Genomic DNA, 19217 nt, shown 5'->3' on the forward strand with positions numbered 1-19217 from the left:
ACCATAGTTACTAATTTCAACAATTACATAATAAACATATTAAATATGAATATTTTACAATGATCTCTGTGGCTGAATTTGGTCATGAACATGATTCCGGTGATTTGGTGGACAAAGCTTTGAAGAAGACAATGTTTTATTTTGATTTCTAGAATAAGTTTCTTAAATATTTCAACTGACTAAGGATAAATGCCATATATAAGGCTGTAAACTCTCATAATTAATTATCGATTTTGAAATTGAAGTGATTTGTGGGGAGATCAGTGTGAAGTAAATTGGATTTAACATTACTTCAGTTATGATGCAAGTCTAACTCCAAAACTCTGTAATTATTTAACTCTATCGCAATATACATAGGTGTGGCCACGCTTCTGGAATTCCTGGAAAGTCATGGAAATAAAGTAGGTCATTGGAAAGTCATTGAAATTCAAAAGTTGGTCCTGGAAAATTTTTGTGGTAGCTGTTTTAGGCTGGTTTTCCCTGCTATCAGGAGTTGCATCCAAAGTGTTTGAGTCAATTTATGGATAGTCAAATCGCAGGAAAAATTTCACTTGAGCGTAAATTAAAATTGGTTATTTGGTGAACTTTGGTATTGTTGAGTATTTTCGAGACCTACTGGACAAGTAAGTCCAGGAATCATCTCTGCCTTTGTTTCTATATTGGACGAAAGCATGAATAAAGTTAGCCAGAATAGTAAATGGGTATTGCACTAAGGTATTGGGATCCTGTAAGTCATGAAGTGACCACAAGATATTTTTACCCTCTACTTCTTTGACTAAAAGCACTGGGAGCAATTTGATTTTAAAATTCAGAAGTCAATCAAAGCACATAAATGTAAAAAAAAAACATTTCTCGTTGTCTATCGATAGACTTAATGTAAAATTTAAAGTCTGTGAAAGATCTGGAGTAGGAACTTCAGACTGAGAATAATGATGATGATCCTATACTTTTTATTTATAGGCACCTGTGGTTTGCACATCCTCAAAAATGTGTTCAAATCAGGGGCTAAGTGGAATCTAGTTAAATTTCTTAGGGCTCTCTACAATTTTTTTGAAGATGTTCCTGCCAGAAGGGAATTTTGTGTACAAGTAACAAGACATATCTGTATACTTCTACTGACGTGTATGTGGAAATATATGAAGAAGTGCTTATGCAGCAATACAATTAATTGGATATATCTCCTGCATTTATCAAGGAAAGTTCTTCAAATTTTGTTTGTGTAGTAAGAAATATGTGTACAACAAAATTGCTTCATTTTTCAGGGCTACAATTTTTTTTCTAACCCTTTTAAGTATGTCCAAACTATAAAAAATTAAAAAAAATTAAAATTTTTTTATGTATAAATACGCTAAAAAAAACAAATCATTCTGTAAAAGTACTTTTTAACTATTACATCTAAGAGTAACACTTATTTGTGAACAATTTAAAACAAAAACCTAAAAGTTATCTTCAAAAAATAAGAAAACTAGATATATTTTTCCTCAATTCTGCACTACGGACCCTTATCGCCATGGGCTTTCTGGCAAGTCCATGGAAAAATGGCTGGGGTTAAAAGGGTTAAATAATTATGCTCAAATATAGAAAAGTGTCCGCTATTATAAGTTTTTCAGTTGCAAAATTTAGGGTTAATGAGTTTATCAAGGGTTTACTATAGCAATGAAACTAATTGTAAACAATCTTGTAGCTATACAGGTAAGATGCCTAAAACTGGGGCCTAATGTTAAATTTCATCCACTTATGTATACAGGATTGACTATAAGGCAAATTAGGTTAAACTGCTTTTAAATTAAAGAAATAAGGTGTTAACATCCTTAAAGTAAAGACACAACATTGGAAGCAAACAGGAAAAGGGGTAATAAAGTAAAGGAAAAGACTGTAAAGATGAACGCTTTTATGTACTGACCTTTTTAAATTGACTTAATTTCCACACATCGGATTGGTAGACCGCCTTGTGCCTGAGCTCATGTAATTTTTTTGTCCCAGAAAAATTCATATGCTGTCTGTTGCGCTCTCCCTAAGCAAGACATACATTCAATCTCATAAAGAACTCCCTATTCTGTGTGATAAAGAGAAAACGTTTAGGACGACGTATAAGGTTCTTATGCACAAAGAACAAAACTAGAGTGTTTAAATTCAACCAAAACATTTATTCCAGCTTCAGTAAATACATCTAGCCTGTTGATTTGGGCTCTTATTGTTGTTTTCATAGTTTCAGTCTAACTCTGTCCGCCGATATGATAAGACAATCAAGAGTACAATCACTCTTGCTGTTTGCCTCACATATATTTGTTCCTGTGCGCCGCAATACTAACCTAGCTCTCGAATTGTGTTGCAATTATGCAACTTATGAACTTATTATCTAGGGTTTATTAAGAATGTTGTCTGTCTGTGGCATCTGTGATATATCTTGCGATGGTGTTGATAATGAGCAGAAAGTGAAATGCGCTGGAAGTTGCGAGAAATATTTCCATGCACGATGCATCCATGGCGACGTCGTGGGACCAAAAACTCGCTCTTCTAGAGACTGGAAGTGTAAAGTCTGTCGTGATGTCTCAACTACCAGTACTGAGTTCCGCGAAATACTCCAGGAGTTTAAATCTCAGTTATGTGATGAAATGAAAAGCACAAAAAACAAGATAGACGGACTGGCTGAAGCTGTGTAGTTCTTGTCTAATAAAATGGACGAATCAACAACTTAAATGAAAAATATAAAGGAAGAACTCGTCGTGATGAAGAAGGAAAACGAGCACCTTCGGAGTATGAGTGCTGCCTTAAACACCGAGATATCTTCTCTAAAGGATGGAGTAAGAGTACTTAAGCAGTACTCCAGAAAAAATAATATAGAGGTCAGCGGATTCCAGAAACTCCGAGGGAAGACATCATCGCTTTGGTGAAGGACGTCGGAGTGGACCTCACGGAGAACAACATCTCGACGGCTCACTGAGTCCTTCAAGAAAGACCGCCCATCTCCTCTCATTGTGCAGTTCGCCAGGAGGGTAACCCGTGACTCGGTGCTGCGTAAGTTCAAAGAAAAAATTGGGTTAACCGCCTGTCAGATCAACTTCACCTTTCCTGAAAAGACCGTGTACATCAATGAACACTTGACTCCTGATAACAAGATTTTTCTATCTAAGTTGAAACAAAAATGCAGGGAAATAGGTTATCAATATGCTTGGTGTAGGGTGGGTAAATTCTTTGTCAGAAGGTGTCAGGGGGAATGATACATAAAGGTTGACTCATACGAGGAACTCAACAAGCTTAAGTAAACCTGTAAGTCCTTGTTAAATTTTCTTGTTAAGTTATTGTTTTCATAGATCTTTATTTACTGTTACACTATTGTTAGATTTCTCACTTGCCGGGTGAATACAAAATAATTGAATCGGAAAAAGTGAGCGCTCTGTGGTGTAATGGTAGCACTATTGTTAGATATAGTATTTATTATTTGTTGCTAATATTACTAAAGTTCTGTTTATTTGTTCTTGTTGTTATTTTATTACTTATGTGATTTATATCTCAAATAATTTATGTCACATTTATAATTATTTATAATGGATTCAATTGAACAGCTGGATAATATCCATTCTGAGCTACAAGACCTTTTTAACTAGGAATTATACTAAATAGTTATAATTTAATTTATACTAATATTAGAAGTATGAGAAAAAATGTTAATGCACTTGTTGTAGAACTAAGCAAGATAAAACAAAAAATCCATTTCATAGTTCTCAGTGAAATTTGGATTAACAGTGATGAATTATGTCTTTATACATTACCAGGTTACAATCTATTTGCCAAGTGCAATAATAATTACAAATCGGGTGGTATTTTACGTTTTGTTGATAGCTTGATCGACTGTAAACAAATCACAATAGCATGCAATATAATATCAGCCGATGCTCTTTTACTAAATGTTAGAATAAACAAATTGCATTTTAAACTACTTTGTTTATATAGATTACAAAATGGACATGCAAATTCTTTTTGGTAGTAGGAAACAAATTTTTTTAAATCGTAAACTAAGGAAAGCCAAGTCATTGAGCCCTTGGATTACGTCTAATCTTCTGAAAAAATAGATAAAAGAAAAAACTATAACATTTTCAAAATAAGGCCCTATGATAAAGGGTTTGGCAATTATTTTTAAAAATTTTCCAATGACCTAAAATCAGAAATTGACCTTGTAAAAAATGAATAATATACACAGCAGCTAGAAAACTGTAAAGGTGACATTTCCCACCAATGGAAAATAATAAATAATCTAACAGGAGGCAGCAAGGATATATGCATAGACCAACTTGAACTTGATAACAGAACAGTGATAAGAGCCCACCAGTGATAAGCGCTCCATCACTAAGGAAATCAACAGGCACCTTATCTCGGTACAGTCTGGTCAGCAAGGAACATATCAAGTCAAATTACTTCCTACCCACTTCCTACCCGTGTCCTCAATGAGTCTTTCTTTGTAGTGCCTACCACTGTAGATGAAGTCAAAAGTATTGTTTATAATTTACAAAGTAAAAAATCCACTGGTCTGGATAGAATTAACATTGGCTTATTAAAACATATAATTGATGACATTGCTACATTTCTTGTTTACATAATCATTAACTACCTCTGCTATCCTTTTTTTAATCTTTATAAATAATTTATTGGAACTAAAGTTTAAAGGAAACATAAATGCTTTTGCAGAAAATATTGCACTTTTTTATTCTCAAACAAGTTAATTAACCTTACCAATTCAATTAACTCATCTTCTGCTAGTTAGAAAATGGTTTTTTGTAAACAAAATTCAAGTAAATGTTAGAAAACGAAATTTATTAATTTTAATTTCTTTGGCTTTGACATTCCTACTCCTATAATTTTTTCATTCATCAACCTGTAATACAAAACCTGTCAACCTTTAGAAAAAGTAAAATCTATGAAATATCTGGGAGTTTTGCTTGATGAGAAACTTACTTTGCACCTCACATCTTAGACTCAAAATTAAGATCACAAATCAGAAAATTTTATTTTTTAAGAAATTTTTGTAATTTATCTCTCTTGAGAACCCTTTATTTTGCTTTAATTAATTCAAAATTACATTATGCTTTGCCATAATGGGGGAGGGTTACTTACAAAACTAATAGTTAAGAACTACCCAAAACTTTTTCTTGTGTATAATTCTTAAAAAATCTAAACTATCACGCTCTTTTCCTTTGTACCAGCAGTTGCGTATTTTACAGATCCAGCATCTTTTCGTTTTTGAAGTCCTGAGATAGTTTTTTATTCGGAGCGGAAATAGAAAAAATATCATGCCAAATCATCTTTACAGTACAAGAAGCTTTGAAAGTTAATATTTTAAACTATCCAAAGTAAATAAATCGATTTTCCGTCATTCCTTTAAGTACTTGGTTTCGAAATTTTTAATCAACTTCCGCTTCACATAAATAATGCAACAAATCAAAAATATTTTTCCAGGATGGCAATCACTTGGCTTTATTATCAACAGGCATAGGCTACCTCACAAGCTTCTTAGTATAGCAGTTTATATTTTTATACTATACATATAATATACTTAAATTTTTTCACAATTATGTACTTTATTTTATTTCTACACTTTAAATTATATATTATACTTTTTAAAGAGAATTATTTACCATCAGATGTTACAGCAGACGGATACAAAGACTTTCAAATAATGCTAGACAGTAATGATTCTTTTTTGTAATTTATATGTTTTTTACAACACTGGCCACACAACTTGTTAAAGTGGCCAGTTTAATTTCTCAAACTTATATATGTATGTATTGCCATGTTTTTTATTAAGAAAAATAAAATAAATTTATTCATTATTATTCACGTCTGATGGGATGGTAACATCTCAGTATCTTCTGTTGGATGATTCAGTGGACAAATTTCTTGAGGGTTCTACACCATGAGTGATATTCATCAATAAGTTTAAAGACAATTTGATTGAAGGATAGGTTCTCCAGTAGAGAGAGTACGAGCAAAGTGTCTTGTAGAAATGGTTTTCTCGCTCATCAAGCATACACATCTGTGTGTCTGTGTTGGGGGATGGCTTCAAGCAAGGAATTATTAAGTACGAGGTGTGTCCAAGAAGTATCCGACTTTGACATCTGGCATGAACTGACGTTACTCGGTGGCAATGGCAATCTGGTCCCCTTCAAAGTACCCCCCTCCACAAGCCACTACCTTATTCCAACGCACCTCCCACTTCCGGAAACACTCCTTAAATTCATTTTGCGGAATGGCTAATAGGTCCTTCGTCGCATTTTGTTTTATTTGTTGAACATCTTTAAATCTTTTTCCTTTCAAAGGAATTTTTAATTTCAGAAATAGCCAGAAGTCACAAGGAGCTATGTCAGGACTGTAGGGAGGCTGTTGTAGTTGGTTGATGTCGTGTTTGACCATAAAACGCTAAATAAGATTTGAGGAATGAGCTGGCGCGTTGTCGTGGGGCAGGATCCAGTCACGGCTTGTCCACAGTTCAGGTCATTTCCTTCGCACTGCATCTCGTAGCCGCCTTAGGACCTCAAGATAATACTCCTTATTCACTGTCTGGCCTCTTGGAGCATATTCGTGATGAACAACGCTGTCCTGGTCAAAAAAACTGTCAGCATTGTCTTGATATTGCTTCGACCTTGTCTTGCTTTTTTGGGCCGTTGCTCTTCGCGAGTTTTCCACTGTGAAGATTGAGCCTTTGTTTCAGGGTCGTAGCCATAACCCATGACTCATCACCAGTAATAACTTTTTTAAATAGCCGTGGGTTACTTTTATCAAATCCAGATTTTCCTGTGCGATTTCAAGTCGACAGTTCTTTTGGTCTTTTGGTCAGCAGCCGAGGAACAAATTTTGCCGAAAGACGGTTCATTTTTAAATCTTCGTGTAAAATGTTACAAACTGACGATTTTGGTATTCCTAAATCTTCTTCCACCTCTCGGACAATAAATCAACGGTTTTAATTAATTGCTGCACAAACACGTTCAACATTTTCAGCGTTTCTGGCCGTTGAAGACCTGCCAGATTGGTCATCACTCTCCACTGATATGCGGCCATTTTTAAACCGCCTAAACCACTCTTTTATTTGTGTATCGCCCATAGACACGTCACGATAAACTTCCTGTATCATAGTAATTGTCTCTGATACTGAATGGCCAAGTTTTTGGCAAAATTTAATCCAAATGAGCTGCTCAACACGTTCAGTCATATTGAAATGCGACGCACACACACGGCAGTACTGTACGGAACAGAGCGCTGTAACTCACTGAGTGACCGGATCATTTTCAGTGCCTAATATGCGAAGGAGTAGGCTTGCCCCTCCACTCCAATAACCGGTTTGAGTCGGTCGGTTACGCCGTGGCCGCCTACTGGTCGGCGGTCGGATACTTTTTGGACAGACCTCGTAGAATTAAAATTGTGAGCTTTAAGAAAAACAAGCCCAGGTTTGGAAACCCAAGATGAAATTGACTTCACTGCTCGATAGCCTTGAGTGATTCACTTATAAATGAAGTGTACAAAAAGTTTACAATTCATGAGACATGAAAAATGTTCTGCAGTCGGATTGAATAAATACAGGCATGGAGAGTAGATATTTTAAGTTAGCAGTAACAGTGTTGGTTAAGATATGTTGAGATGGATATGGTGACAAAGGAAAAGAATGTCCGTTGCAGATTAATCCTGTTGTATAAATATTATTGCAACTCTCCCCTTATTAATACGGGGTGTTGAAAAAGAACTCCCTAGTTTTAAGTACGTAAGTTCCCATGCTCAGAAAGTAAGTACCGTATTTAAAAAATATAGTAAAACAATTTTTGTCAACAATATTTTATTTCTAGATGAAAGTCTAAACCTTAAACTACTTTGCGACATAGTTTCCAACAATGTCAAACACTTTTCGTAGCGGGTGATCAATTTGTCTATACCCTCTTTGAAGAAGGTTCCCACCAACGAATGTAGCCATGACTCCACAGCAGTTTTCACTGCATCGTCGGTTTCAAAGAGTTGGCTGCCTAGCTTGCGCTTCATGTGCAGGAACAAGTGGTAGTCAGACGGTATCAAGTCCAGGGTGTAGGGCGGGCAATCGAACTGCTTCCAACGAAATTGTTGAACCAATGTTTGAGTGCCATCAGCAGTATGGGGCTGAGTATTGTCATGGAGCAATACAATTCCGTTACTGAGCATTCCTCTCCATTTGTTTTGAATTGCGCGCCTTAGTTTTCTTAAGGTTTCGCAATACCTTACCACATTAATAGTTTCACTTCTTGAGAGAAAATCAATCTGTAAAACAACTTTCCAATCCCAAAAGACAGTACACATGATTTTTTTGTGCAGACATTTTCGTTTTGAATTTTTGCTTCTTCGGGGATTGCTTGTGTTGCCACTCCATTGACTGCTGTTTGGATTCCGGTGTGACGTGACGGACCCAAGTTTCATCACCTGTCACAGTTTTGTTTAAAACTCCTCACCATCATCACTGTACCATATGAGAAAAGTCAAAGCACTTCCGAGTCTCTTGGTTTTGTGCACGTCAGTGTGCATTTTTGGAACCCATCAGGAACACAGCTTGCGATAACCTAAGCAGTCTGTAACAATTTTGTACAAGAGTGTGTGAAATTTGTTGGAAGTTGTCAGATAGCGTTGTTATAGTGAAACGTCTGTTCTCTTGGAATTTTTTTGTGAACTGCCACATCATCGGTGACAAGAGAAGGCCGACCGCTTCGATTCTTATGCACATTTGTTCGACCGCCATTGAACATTCTAACCCACATTCTCACCATTGCTTCATTCATCACGTCTTCCCCGTAAACATCTCAAAGTTGACTAAAATTTCAGCCGGTTTCACATTCCTTGCATTCAAAAATATTATTACAGAACGAATCCCACAATCGGCAGGATCACTAGTTGTCTTAAACATTTAAAAATGTTCAGAGAAAACTGAAAACACGACGTACAACAACTAAAATGGCATGAGTCGATAGCCAGTGAACAAGGACGACTAGTGCACATGTGCTGAACACTAATTGCAGTGCTACAGCGGCAGTAGAATGAAACGGTACTTACTTTCTGAACACGCCTTGTATATCATTGAGTACAAAATATCATGAAAGAGAATTCTTGATGAGAAGAGAAGTTTTGTTTAGAATTAAATTGTGGTCCTGCACATGTCAAGATGATATTCCACTTCTTGCTACATGTTCACCAACATTTCAGGTGTAACTGTCCCAACCGCAGCGATAATTCTTTCTCGTAAATGATTGATGTCTCTGATCTTTTGCTTTACACAACATATTTTTTGAACAAACTGTCTTCCAATATTTTTATTGCTCTTTAAATTATCATATTCATTTTGTGTGGTGTGCATACTTAGGGTTTCTCCATTGTTTGATGTTCTTTGGGAAGCTGAGAAAGGTCCTCTTCGTAATACTGTTCTGTGTCCATTGTGGCTATATTAAATATTGCATTACCAAAATTCAATGTTGATCTCGTATAACCTGTTGAAGTTCTTATCAGACCAGTCCAGGCATTTAGAATGGAACCACTGATTGCCACAAATCCCTTTGAATACAGAAAATCCCTTTGAGCTTAATTCCAATTTCCAATTGTGCACGCACCAAGGGAACTTGGACATTTTAGCTGAAGTAAAGTGAATTAATTGTATGCTATATCAAGTAAAGTGAATTAATATCAAAAGCTAAGTTTGACTACTTCTTGTTGTTAAGATTTATTTATTCACATTCCAAAAGTTTAATTAATTTAACATTTTACAATGAAAATTTCAGATTTTTGTATTAGGTTTGACTGTTTCCTGTTGTAAAATGTTAAAATGAAAATTCCAGTTCAACATCTACATTACAAAAAAAGATATGTCTGATTTACCTACCAGCCATCCAGTGTAATCTAGATGAAGATGTGTTCTCATTATCTCACAGGTGCACAATTTTTTTCAGACTGTGTACCAAGTGAAAGGTGAAATACAGATAAACTTAACTTTCACATTGAATCAACCCTTCCCACCATAGCTACGTTATGTAATTATTGTTAGTTAACCATTTGACTGATATGCAATGATATATTGTTGTGAGTGAATTTGCCAAAAAATGATACACAACGATATATTGTTGTTGACGTATCGGCTAAAAATTGACATGCAACAATATATTGTTGTTGCATGAAAAATTGGGTGCGTTATTTTTGCCAAATAAATCTTAATTTATGTCAATTGATAGAGAAATAATATCTGCATCAAAGTAAAAAAAACTGATCATTCTGTTACGTACCATGTTTTGTCATCAAACTGTAACAAAATCGTGATTAGGAAGGCTGTGCCATCCGAGCTTGGTCTGTCTTCTCAACTCCAATTGCGTAATGTTTATTGTGTCACTATCAGGTCACAATTATCTGAAAAAAGGAAAAACTGAGCCGAACCTATTCAGGGGATAATCATCATGAAGGAGAGAAGCGGAGGTCTTGCAAGGTGTGTGTAAGGTGTGGTCTTGGTGTACATGCTGAATGCCTTGTCAAGCATGTTTGCCATTGAAGTTTCAAAAACATTTTAAAAATCTGTAAATATTAAATTTTTTTATCATATTGTGTTTTAACAGTAGTCAGTTTTAAAAAACAGAGATCACACAGAAACTAAACACAAATAGAACATTGAATGTGTGTGAATTCCAAAAAATTACTTCTTATTCATGTAAGTGAATTTTTATTATTTTTCCAACAAGTAGAGCATTTTTAATTTTATGCGCTTCAAAGTTTCTGGATTTATAAACATAATATGTAATTTTAGGATAAATCACTGTCAATAACAAATTTCCAAAAATACTTTTAGTTTATTAGCGAGAAATTAGGAAATTTTTATTAAAAAAAATAAAGAGTAAAAAGAATAAATATTTTGCAAATAATTTTTTTTTAGGCGAATATTTTATATTTTTTCCCTAATAGGGCATTTTAAGATCTAAAGAACAAGACTAATTTCAAGTCTCTATGTTATTATTTTGTAAAATACTACAAAAATGCTTATTTGAGCTCATCAGTTTAGGGATCACCCATGTAAAAAGTCATATCAATTTTGGAGATTTAAAATTTGTTTGTTGGATCAGTCAAGTTACATAAACTCGGTTAATGTAACATTGTATGTCCAAGTGACAGGCTGGTGATTGTTAATATATGTTTGTGCTTGTTATGGCAAGTTGTAACTTGTTCTGTCTTGCAGATGGGGTCCAATCTACTAAAACCACAGTGGCTGTTTGAAAGAGGCCGGGTGATGATCATTCCTCCATCCGTCACCAATCTCAACATGGGCGAGTTTTTCTCTTTCAGTGTAAAGATTGTCTACCGACCTCCCAATCCCATCCCTCCCACCCCTCTCACCACAACTTCATGACAAAAGAAAGTTTTTGGTTTCATTGCCAACACGCTAAAATGTCAATTAGGCCTTCTGAATAGAAGTTTGATATCCTTGCATTACATCAGTGATGTATGAATGTAAATTTTAAGATGTACTGTTTACCATCGGCGATTTTTATTATTTTATTCATTCTTTCCATTACATTAAGTTAAGAAGTGTCATAGTTTTAAGTTTTCCAGTAATTCGTGAATAGAAATATTACTAAATGGTTTCTAAATGAATGTTTTTATTAATTTGATACAATCTTTAACCAAAGTGTTTTGCACAACGAAAGACTCAAAATATTGATAGTTGATTATACATATATGTAAAGAGCTAGTCAAGGGAATGTTTATTTTTCTAATCATTGTTGTATGAATTGAAGCTCAAGATTACATTTTTAGTTTGTTGGTTGAAAATTAAAAATTGATCTGAATAAAAATTTACAAAAAATAACTTGAGTGATTACATCAATCCTTAATATACATTTGCCTAAATTGTTCCATAATATGTTCATTTCATTCACTTGATGGTACAAGGGTTATAAAAAACAGCATGGTTGGCACCATTGGTGTTATGATTATTTCTGAACAAAGCAGCATTTGTAGACTGTGTTTAGTTTTATTTATTTTAATTATCCAGTTGTTTGATTAAAACAGTTTTCATATTTGGTGATAGCTTAGCTAAAAAGAAGTGTGTTTGTGTGAGGTTTTGTTTGAAGTCGGGTAACGCATTTCAGATGCTGCAATGAGCATTTGGATGTGAATGACTGAATCAATCACATCTAAATCAATTTAATTAGTGATATAAAAGACACAAAGAAGGATGGATTTGTATCAGAAGTTGATCCTTATCATGATCCTTTCAACATCAAAGACAACGAAAAAGTTACTGGAGTGTACGAGTATGTTCTGGTATAATCACACATCACTGTCATTCATGAAATCACAAACGAGTTAAAAATGTAATTAGGCTTCTGCTTAGAAATTTTAAGTGAAAGACTGCAAATGCATGGAGAGTCAGCAACATTTTTACCTGGGACCAACAAAGATCTGAAACAACGCCATGTTCAGATTGGTTGGGAACGTCTTGAAATGGAAATTTAAAATGAATATTATTTCAAAAGTAGCTTTACTGGGGGCTAAAAATAGGTTTATATGAATGATTTGGAACAAAGATCCAATTATCACAATGGAAAATAAAACTTGATCCTACATCCATAAAAAGGTTTGCTAATAAAATTCCGTATCAAGGTCATGCTCAGTTTTTACGTGATGAAGGTAAATTGTTCATTATTTTTCTGCAAGGTTATCTTAAACTGTAACACATTAAATGTAAGGTTATAAGGAGGAAGACACGTGAGTTGTAACAGTGAAGGGTGTGTGCTGTAACATGGCTACGTATATGTAAATTCATTTCATAAAAAAAAAAAAAAAACAATTACCATCATTTCCAAGCTCATGGAATCGCCAAATCTGGTTTCTGAAGATTTGTTTCTATTTTCAGAACTGAAGAAACCTTAAAGTGGTTTAGATTTTATGAAATTACCAAAGATAAGGAAATATTACTGGAGCCAAATAGCATTGTAGTGGGTGGTATTCTGGGTCTTTCCAGCAGTGTGAATGTTCATACAGTAGACAAAAATTATAGGTTCTCAAGTGGGGAATTTTGAGAGGGATGAAGTTCAATAACTTGTATCTTATGTAAATAAATAATATCTTCCATACACAAGACTCCACTGTTTTTTCTCAACCAATAAATTGCACTATCCAAAAGATCGGATCATTAAAATTGTCAATAGTATGACATAGAGAGATGTATATCTAAAGAATGGTACATTGAATTACAACTTGAAATCATATATACGTAATTAAAATACCATGTAGTAACTATTATTAAAAAGAGACACCCTGAGAATTTTGAAAAACATCGCTGTGCATATCGTAGCTATGGTGGGAAGGGTGGATTCAATACAAATGTTGAGTTTAACTCCATTTTACCTTCTGCTTAGTGCAGCATCTGAAGTCTGGCACTGTCACAGACTTTGCTCCTGGAATCTGGAGGCAACATCCATCTGAAAAGATCCAAAAAAGTCTATGATGAAAAAGTTTGAAACAATCTCTACAAAGACACTTATTTAGACTACAAAAAATGTCTCGATGAACACCTCATTTTCAGTTTCTATGTCGATTGCCTAAGAAGGTGAAAGAGATGAACTCAACATTTGTATTGTATCAACCCTTTCCCACCATAGCTGCTTTATGTGTGTAGAAAGCTCGGTTACTCCACCGTAATTTGGGATTGTGTCTGAAATATCATAGTGCACACAATTGTGCTTCTGATGAGGCAATGAGGATGCTCTCTTCATCTAGAATTAATTTTTTATTGTCTAGGTGTCTCTAATTTTGAAACAATGCAAAGAGTTTATTTTGAGCTTCTTCGTCACCAAATTTTTAAATCTTTCCAGACTCACATTGACTCCAGATTCCAGGAGTCAAGTCTGTGACAGCATCAGATTTCAGATGCTGCACTAAGCAATAGGTGAAATGGAGATGAACTCAGCATTCATCCAACACTAATCATCCAAATTTGTATAGTGTTAGTGAGGAAGGATCTCATGTCTTTAGATTTGTGACTGGGTGCAACACGATGATAAATTATTATTACAACAATTTTAAAATGTGTACAGCGCAGTTGTTGTAGTTCTCTGTAATTCTAATAAAGTACAAGATAGTAGTAGACTACACCATGATCATGTAAAAGGCTTCGCTGGGGTAGTATGCAAAATTTAAAGTCAACTGCTAAATGTATTACAATGTCACATGTTAAATGTCATATTATTGTACTGTGTTTACAGACTTATTTATTCTGCAATCTCTCGTTTCTATCATAGTTAGCCATGAGACCAATGTAAAAATGTTCACTAAGACTCAGTCAAGACACATGGAATGACATGCACCATCATAAAACTTGGTGTTGCCTCTACAGAAATGAGGCTTCATGCAAAATTTTTAGTCTAGGTCAGTTTGTTCTCGAGATATGGTGTGGACACCCAGACAAAAATAAACATTTTCTAGCCCCTCAAGTGATATGCTTCGCTCACGCTCATCCAGTAAAACTACTTAGTTTATGCCTTGATAATGTTTGTAGTTTGAGAGTGAGTTGTAATGAAGTGTAACTAATAAAAATATTAATTTGATGGGATAATCATTTAATTCCATGTTTATGTTGTTCTAATTTTAAAGATGTGTACAGGCTGATTTTACAGAATTATTTATTTTTCAGCACTAAAATATAGGTATTAACATAAGCAATGCATCGCTTATTTTTTATATATTGTTTCTACAAACACTGAGAAAGTATATAGTCTTTCTCTGTGCTATAATCTATAGGATGTTGAACAATTTAAACATTATTTAGCTTTGATAGAATGAAATAAGGTTGTAAAATATAAAAAGTACAGTACAAAATCGTTCATGCTTATATGCAGGTTGTCTGGTTCGGTTTTGCAGAGTTCAAGGATTCAAATTTGTCGAAGATTTAGTAAGTTTTGTTGAGTTTTCAGTGACAAACAATTTATTTTCTTGTTTAAGAACCAAGAATATTTTATTGTCGTCTTACATTACAGTGTATTGACATAGTCGTTTGTGTGTCATGCATTCTTATGCTGAAAAGTATATGTCAGTATTCTATTATGAAATTGGAAGACGACATTTCTTGAACTGAATAAAATGCTTTTTCTTTAGACAATTTAGCATAACATTATAAAAGTTTTTCTGAGTAGTATTTCTAACACTTACAGCTAGCCTATTGAAAAGTTTTACACTAATATAGAGGTGAGTTTTAGTTAGGCTAGTATATCTTAAATTGATTAGGTTACGGTATCCAGTCCTGAAATCATGAGTAATGTCTCACACTGAATAAATATGGGTTTTCATTAATATACAATAAGTATTGCAAGATAAAAATACAAGGTAGGCCTACAGTTAGTATACCATATTCAACAAAAGATGACATATGAGTCACTAATATTCATACTAAAGATACTGTGTATAGCTTTTTTGAAATAAGGAATCTTCTTACGCCCCAAACAAGTTAGGTTGCAAACTTCCTGTGTTAACAAAAGTTCGCATTCAGAATGATGCGTACAGTGTTTTAACGAATTATGTGGACAGTGTTGTAGATCTATGAGAGGTGATGATTATTTTAAGTTTGGAAGATGTAAATGATTGGCTTTGGACTGATAATAGCATCGGTACAAAGACCGACTTGAAATTTGTATCAGCAACTTTTCTTCAATGATAAAAGAAGACAGTGTACTTGATTCTGATAACAAAGAACCGAAAGATGTCATGACCGATTCTGATGCCATGGTGTAGCTAGACTAACTGATGGTTTATTTTGAGCATTAGTCTTACATGTTATATGTGTAAATTATGGCCTTGGTACTTCCTAGAAAGCCAAGTCAAAGTTAAAAAATAAGGATATTTATTTTTTATAAAACTGTGTACATTTGTTTTTTATTTTTATTTTATTTCTTCTCTCTATAAATAATCTCCGTAAAACTAAATAATAAATTGCTTTGATATGTTATGTAATTGTGGTTTTACTGTATTCACAAATTATGCGGATTTTCAATTATCATGATCCCAATTAATCTGGATAAACAAGGTTGTTTTGTAGTTTTATTATTTTACTTTTACAAATTATTATCCAATTATTTCACTGATGTTTCATATTTAACATCTAGGTCAATCAGTGAAAGTGTATAAGTTTTTGTAGTTTTTATTTATTGTTTTAAAAAGTAATTAGTCACTTTTCCCATTAATACAGATTTGTCGACTTTTGCCGATTTGTCTCAGTAGAGGTATTTCTCTCTATAGTAATAGAGAACTGGTAATTAATTGAAGAAAAAGTTCAAGTAATTAGGCTGTAACCCTCGAGCAGCCAAATCACCATTCTCAACCAGGTTCAAGATTCAAAATCCAGAGGCTAAAAGTCCAATCATCAGGAATTGCCATGATCATATCTCTTTGCTTTGTGCTGCTATCATGAACTTCTGGCGGCATTTTGAACTTCTAATGAAATACAGTGTTGCCAGAAAGTTTAGGGACACCCCACATAAAGTGATATACTACTTGTGTCCCTATACTAACAGCAGATTGGCTAACTCTATATATTTCCCCATTGACACAGTGAAAACGAAGTATTTTGGTGTGACTTTCATTACTTTATGTATAAAATCTTTCAAAATATGAACTTTTTTGTGATTTTAAAATTTTGGAGGAAACACCTGTTTTTTGAAACATTAAAATTTATAACTTCTAAAATAAATGTCCAATCATCCTAATAATTGGTACGTGATTTTAACATAAGATATGGACTAAATAAATGCTATTGTGGCAACTAGAAAAAAAATAACTCACGGTTTGGTGATCGCTCAAAGTTCCGTTATTTTTTTTTACAAACACGGAAATGGCGATGTTTGTATCTGACGGCCACAAAGCAAATGATGAAAAAGGAGTGCGTGCGCATCAATATCCCTTCCTCTGTTTTGTGAGGAACAAGCTGGTGTGCGTGGATTGCCTACCACTCTCATAGTTCGAGCGCTACAACGCACTAAAGTTATCAGTTTTTCATTTCCGAAAAAAATAAAAATAAAGGAACTTTGAGCGATCACCAGACTGTGAGTTATTTTTTTCTAGTTGCCACAATATCATTTATTTACTCCATATCTTATGTTAAAACAACGTACCAATTATTAAGATGATTGGAAATTTATTTTAGAAGTTATAAATTTTAATGTTTTAAAAAACAGGTGTTTCCTCCAAAGTTTTTAAAATTACAAAAAAGTTCATATTTTGAAAGATTTTATACATAATGTAATGAAAGTCACACCAAAATACTTCATTTTCACTGCGTTAATGGGGAAATATATAGAGTTAGCCAATCTGCTGTTAGTATAGGGACACAAGTAGTATATCACTTTATGTTGGGTGTCCCTAAACTTTCTGGCAACACTGTAATCTATTTACAGCAAAATTATTCTTTGCACTATTTTCTATCTTGAGGTTCTAGTTATTTTTTTTTACTTTTACCATTTCTTTACTTTTTATGTTCTACAAAGATAGTAGATACAAGCGCTTTACATGAACATTCAAATAGTTTTTTCATGTACTTTAATCCTTGTAATGTTATTCATTTTTATAGTACAAGCAAATTATGCAGAACTGAAGCCTTACAACAAAGTATACAATTTCATATTTTTGTTTGAATAGAATGTTTAAATTTACAAAAATGTGGAGAAGTGTTTCACTGCAGCAGAGTAGCCAAAATAATTCTATTTTAAAAATAAATCACTCTGACTTAAAAGGTAAGGAATTAATTTGTAAGCAATCTCCTCCCAGTTTACATTGTGGAATGTTTCTGTACTCCTCTCATAGATGGTATTCATGTTCTTTACTCACAAAATCAGATCTTTGTACCACAGTGATGCCCTAATGATATATTTGTATATTTTTTCTGTAGAATAAGTAGCGTCATAATTGGGGATGAGTTAAAGTAAATGTATATAGAGGAAAGTAAAGGAATACTTGTCTGGATATTAATACCTATGATATTAACTCGTGTTTAACTCGCCCAACTCCTGGGTACACACAATACTAACTGATCCTTGTTTAACTCACCCAACTCCTAGGTACACACAATACTAACTGACCCTTGTTTAACTCACCCACTCCTAGCTACACACAATATTAATTGACCCTTATTTAACTCACACAACTCCTAGCTACACACAAACTAACTGACCCTCGTTTAACTCACCCAATTCCTAGGTACACACAATACTAACTGATCCTTGTTTAACTCACCCAACTCCTAGGTACACACAATACTAACTGACCCTTGTTTAACTCACCCACTCCTAGCTACACACAATATTAATTGACCCTTATTTAACTCACACAACTCCTAGCTACACACAATACTAACTGACCCTTGTTTGACTCATCCAACTCCTAGGTACACACAATACTAACTAGCCCTTATTTAATTCACTCGACTCTCAGGTACCCATAATACTGATCCTGGTTAACTCACCTGAATACCAGTTATCAAAAATACTGTCCTGTATTTAACTCATCTGACTCCTACATATGGGTAGGCTATCTGACTCTGTACAGCCCCCTGCTCTGGTGGTCATTTTATATTATTTGATAAATGAAGTTCAGTTGGAGAACACGTGTGATTTAAGCAGCAAAGATGTTAGGTAGAAACTCACAAGTATTCTGTGCTACATGACAATCAAATCTCTTGCTAATTGATCTTGAATGATGAGAACATGATGTTATTGGCAGTGACACTGTAATTCTTAGATAGTACAGTGTAATTAATACTTATTCTTACTTAATTACACTGCCTCAACATGGAAATTGTAACCATTTTAATGAAATGGTTTGATTTTTTGATGAAGCGTTGGAAATGAAGGAAAGGAGATGTTTTAATAGAAGACACACATAATAATCAAGGACTTAAGAGGCATAAGAAGAGGAGGAAATGTGTGTAAAAGAAAGAAAAAACTTTGGAATGAAAAAGTTAAAAGAAATAGAGCAAAAACAAGAGGTTCCTTTCAGCCTCAGGTACTTTTATGGAAGGATGAAGATGGAATGCTTGTGGTTAACAAATAAAAAATTCCGGTTATATGGAATATTTTGTAGAATTTCTAAATGAAATATACAATGGTCCAGGACACAAATGAGTAGAGTATGGAATAAATGCAATAAAAATGCTTGTAAAGATGGGAACAGGGAAGTGAAAAAAGGAAAAAGGA

At 34.0% G+C, this 19217-nt stretch overlaps 1 protein-coding gene across 1 annotated transcript in view; it reads left to right on the forward strand.

Moving 5' to 3' along the window:
* The window catches only part of LOC124362046, a 29789-nt gene extending 17947 nt beyond the window's left edge, over nt 1-11842 (forward strand). Inside the window, exon 4 of the mRNA XM_046816201.1 lies at nt 11213-11842. Coding sequence (XP_046672157.1) covers nt 11213-11383 — 171 coding nt within the window. The 3' untranslated portion in view covers nt 11384-11842. The remainder of the gene's footprint in view (nt 1-11212) is intronic.
* The last annotated feature ends 7375 nt before the right edge of the window (nt 11843-19217 follow it).

The sequence above is a fragment of the Homalodisca vitripennis genome, chromosome 5 (genome assembly GCF_021130785.1).
Source record: "Homalodisca vitripennis isolate AUS2020 chromosome 5, UT_GWSS_2.1, whole genome shotgun sequence".
In the NCBI taxonomy this organism is placed as follows: Eukaryota; Metazoa; Arthropoda; class Insecta; order Hemiptera; family Cicadellidae; genus Homalodisca; species Homalodisca vitripennis.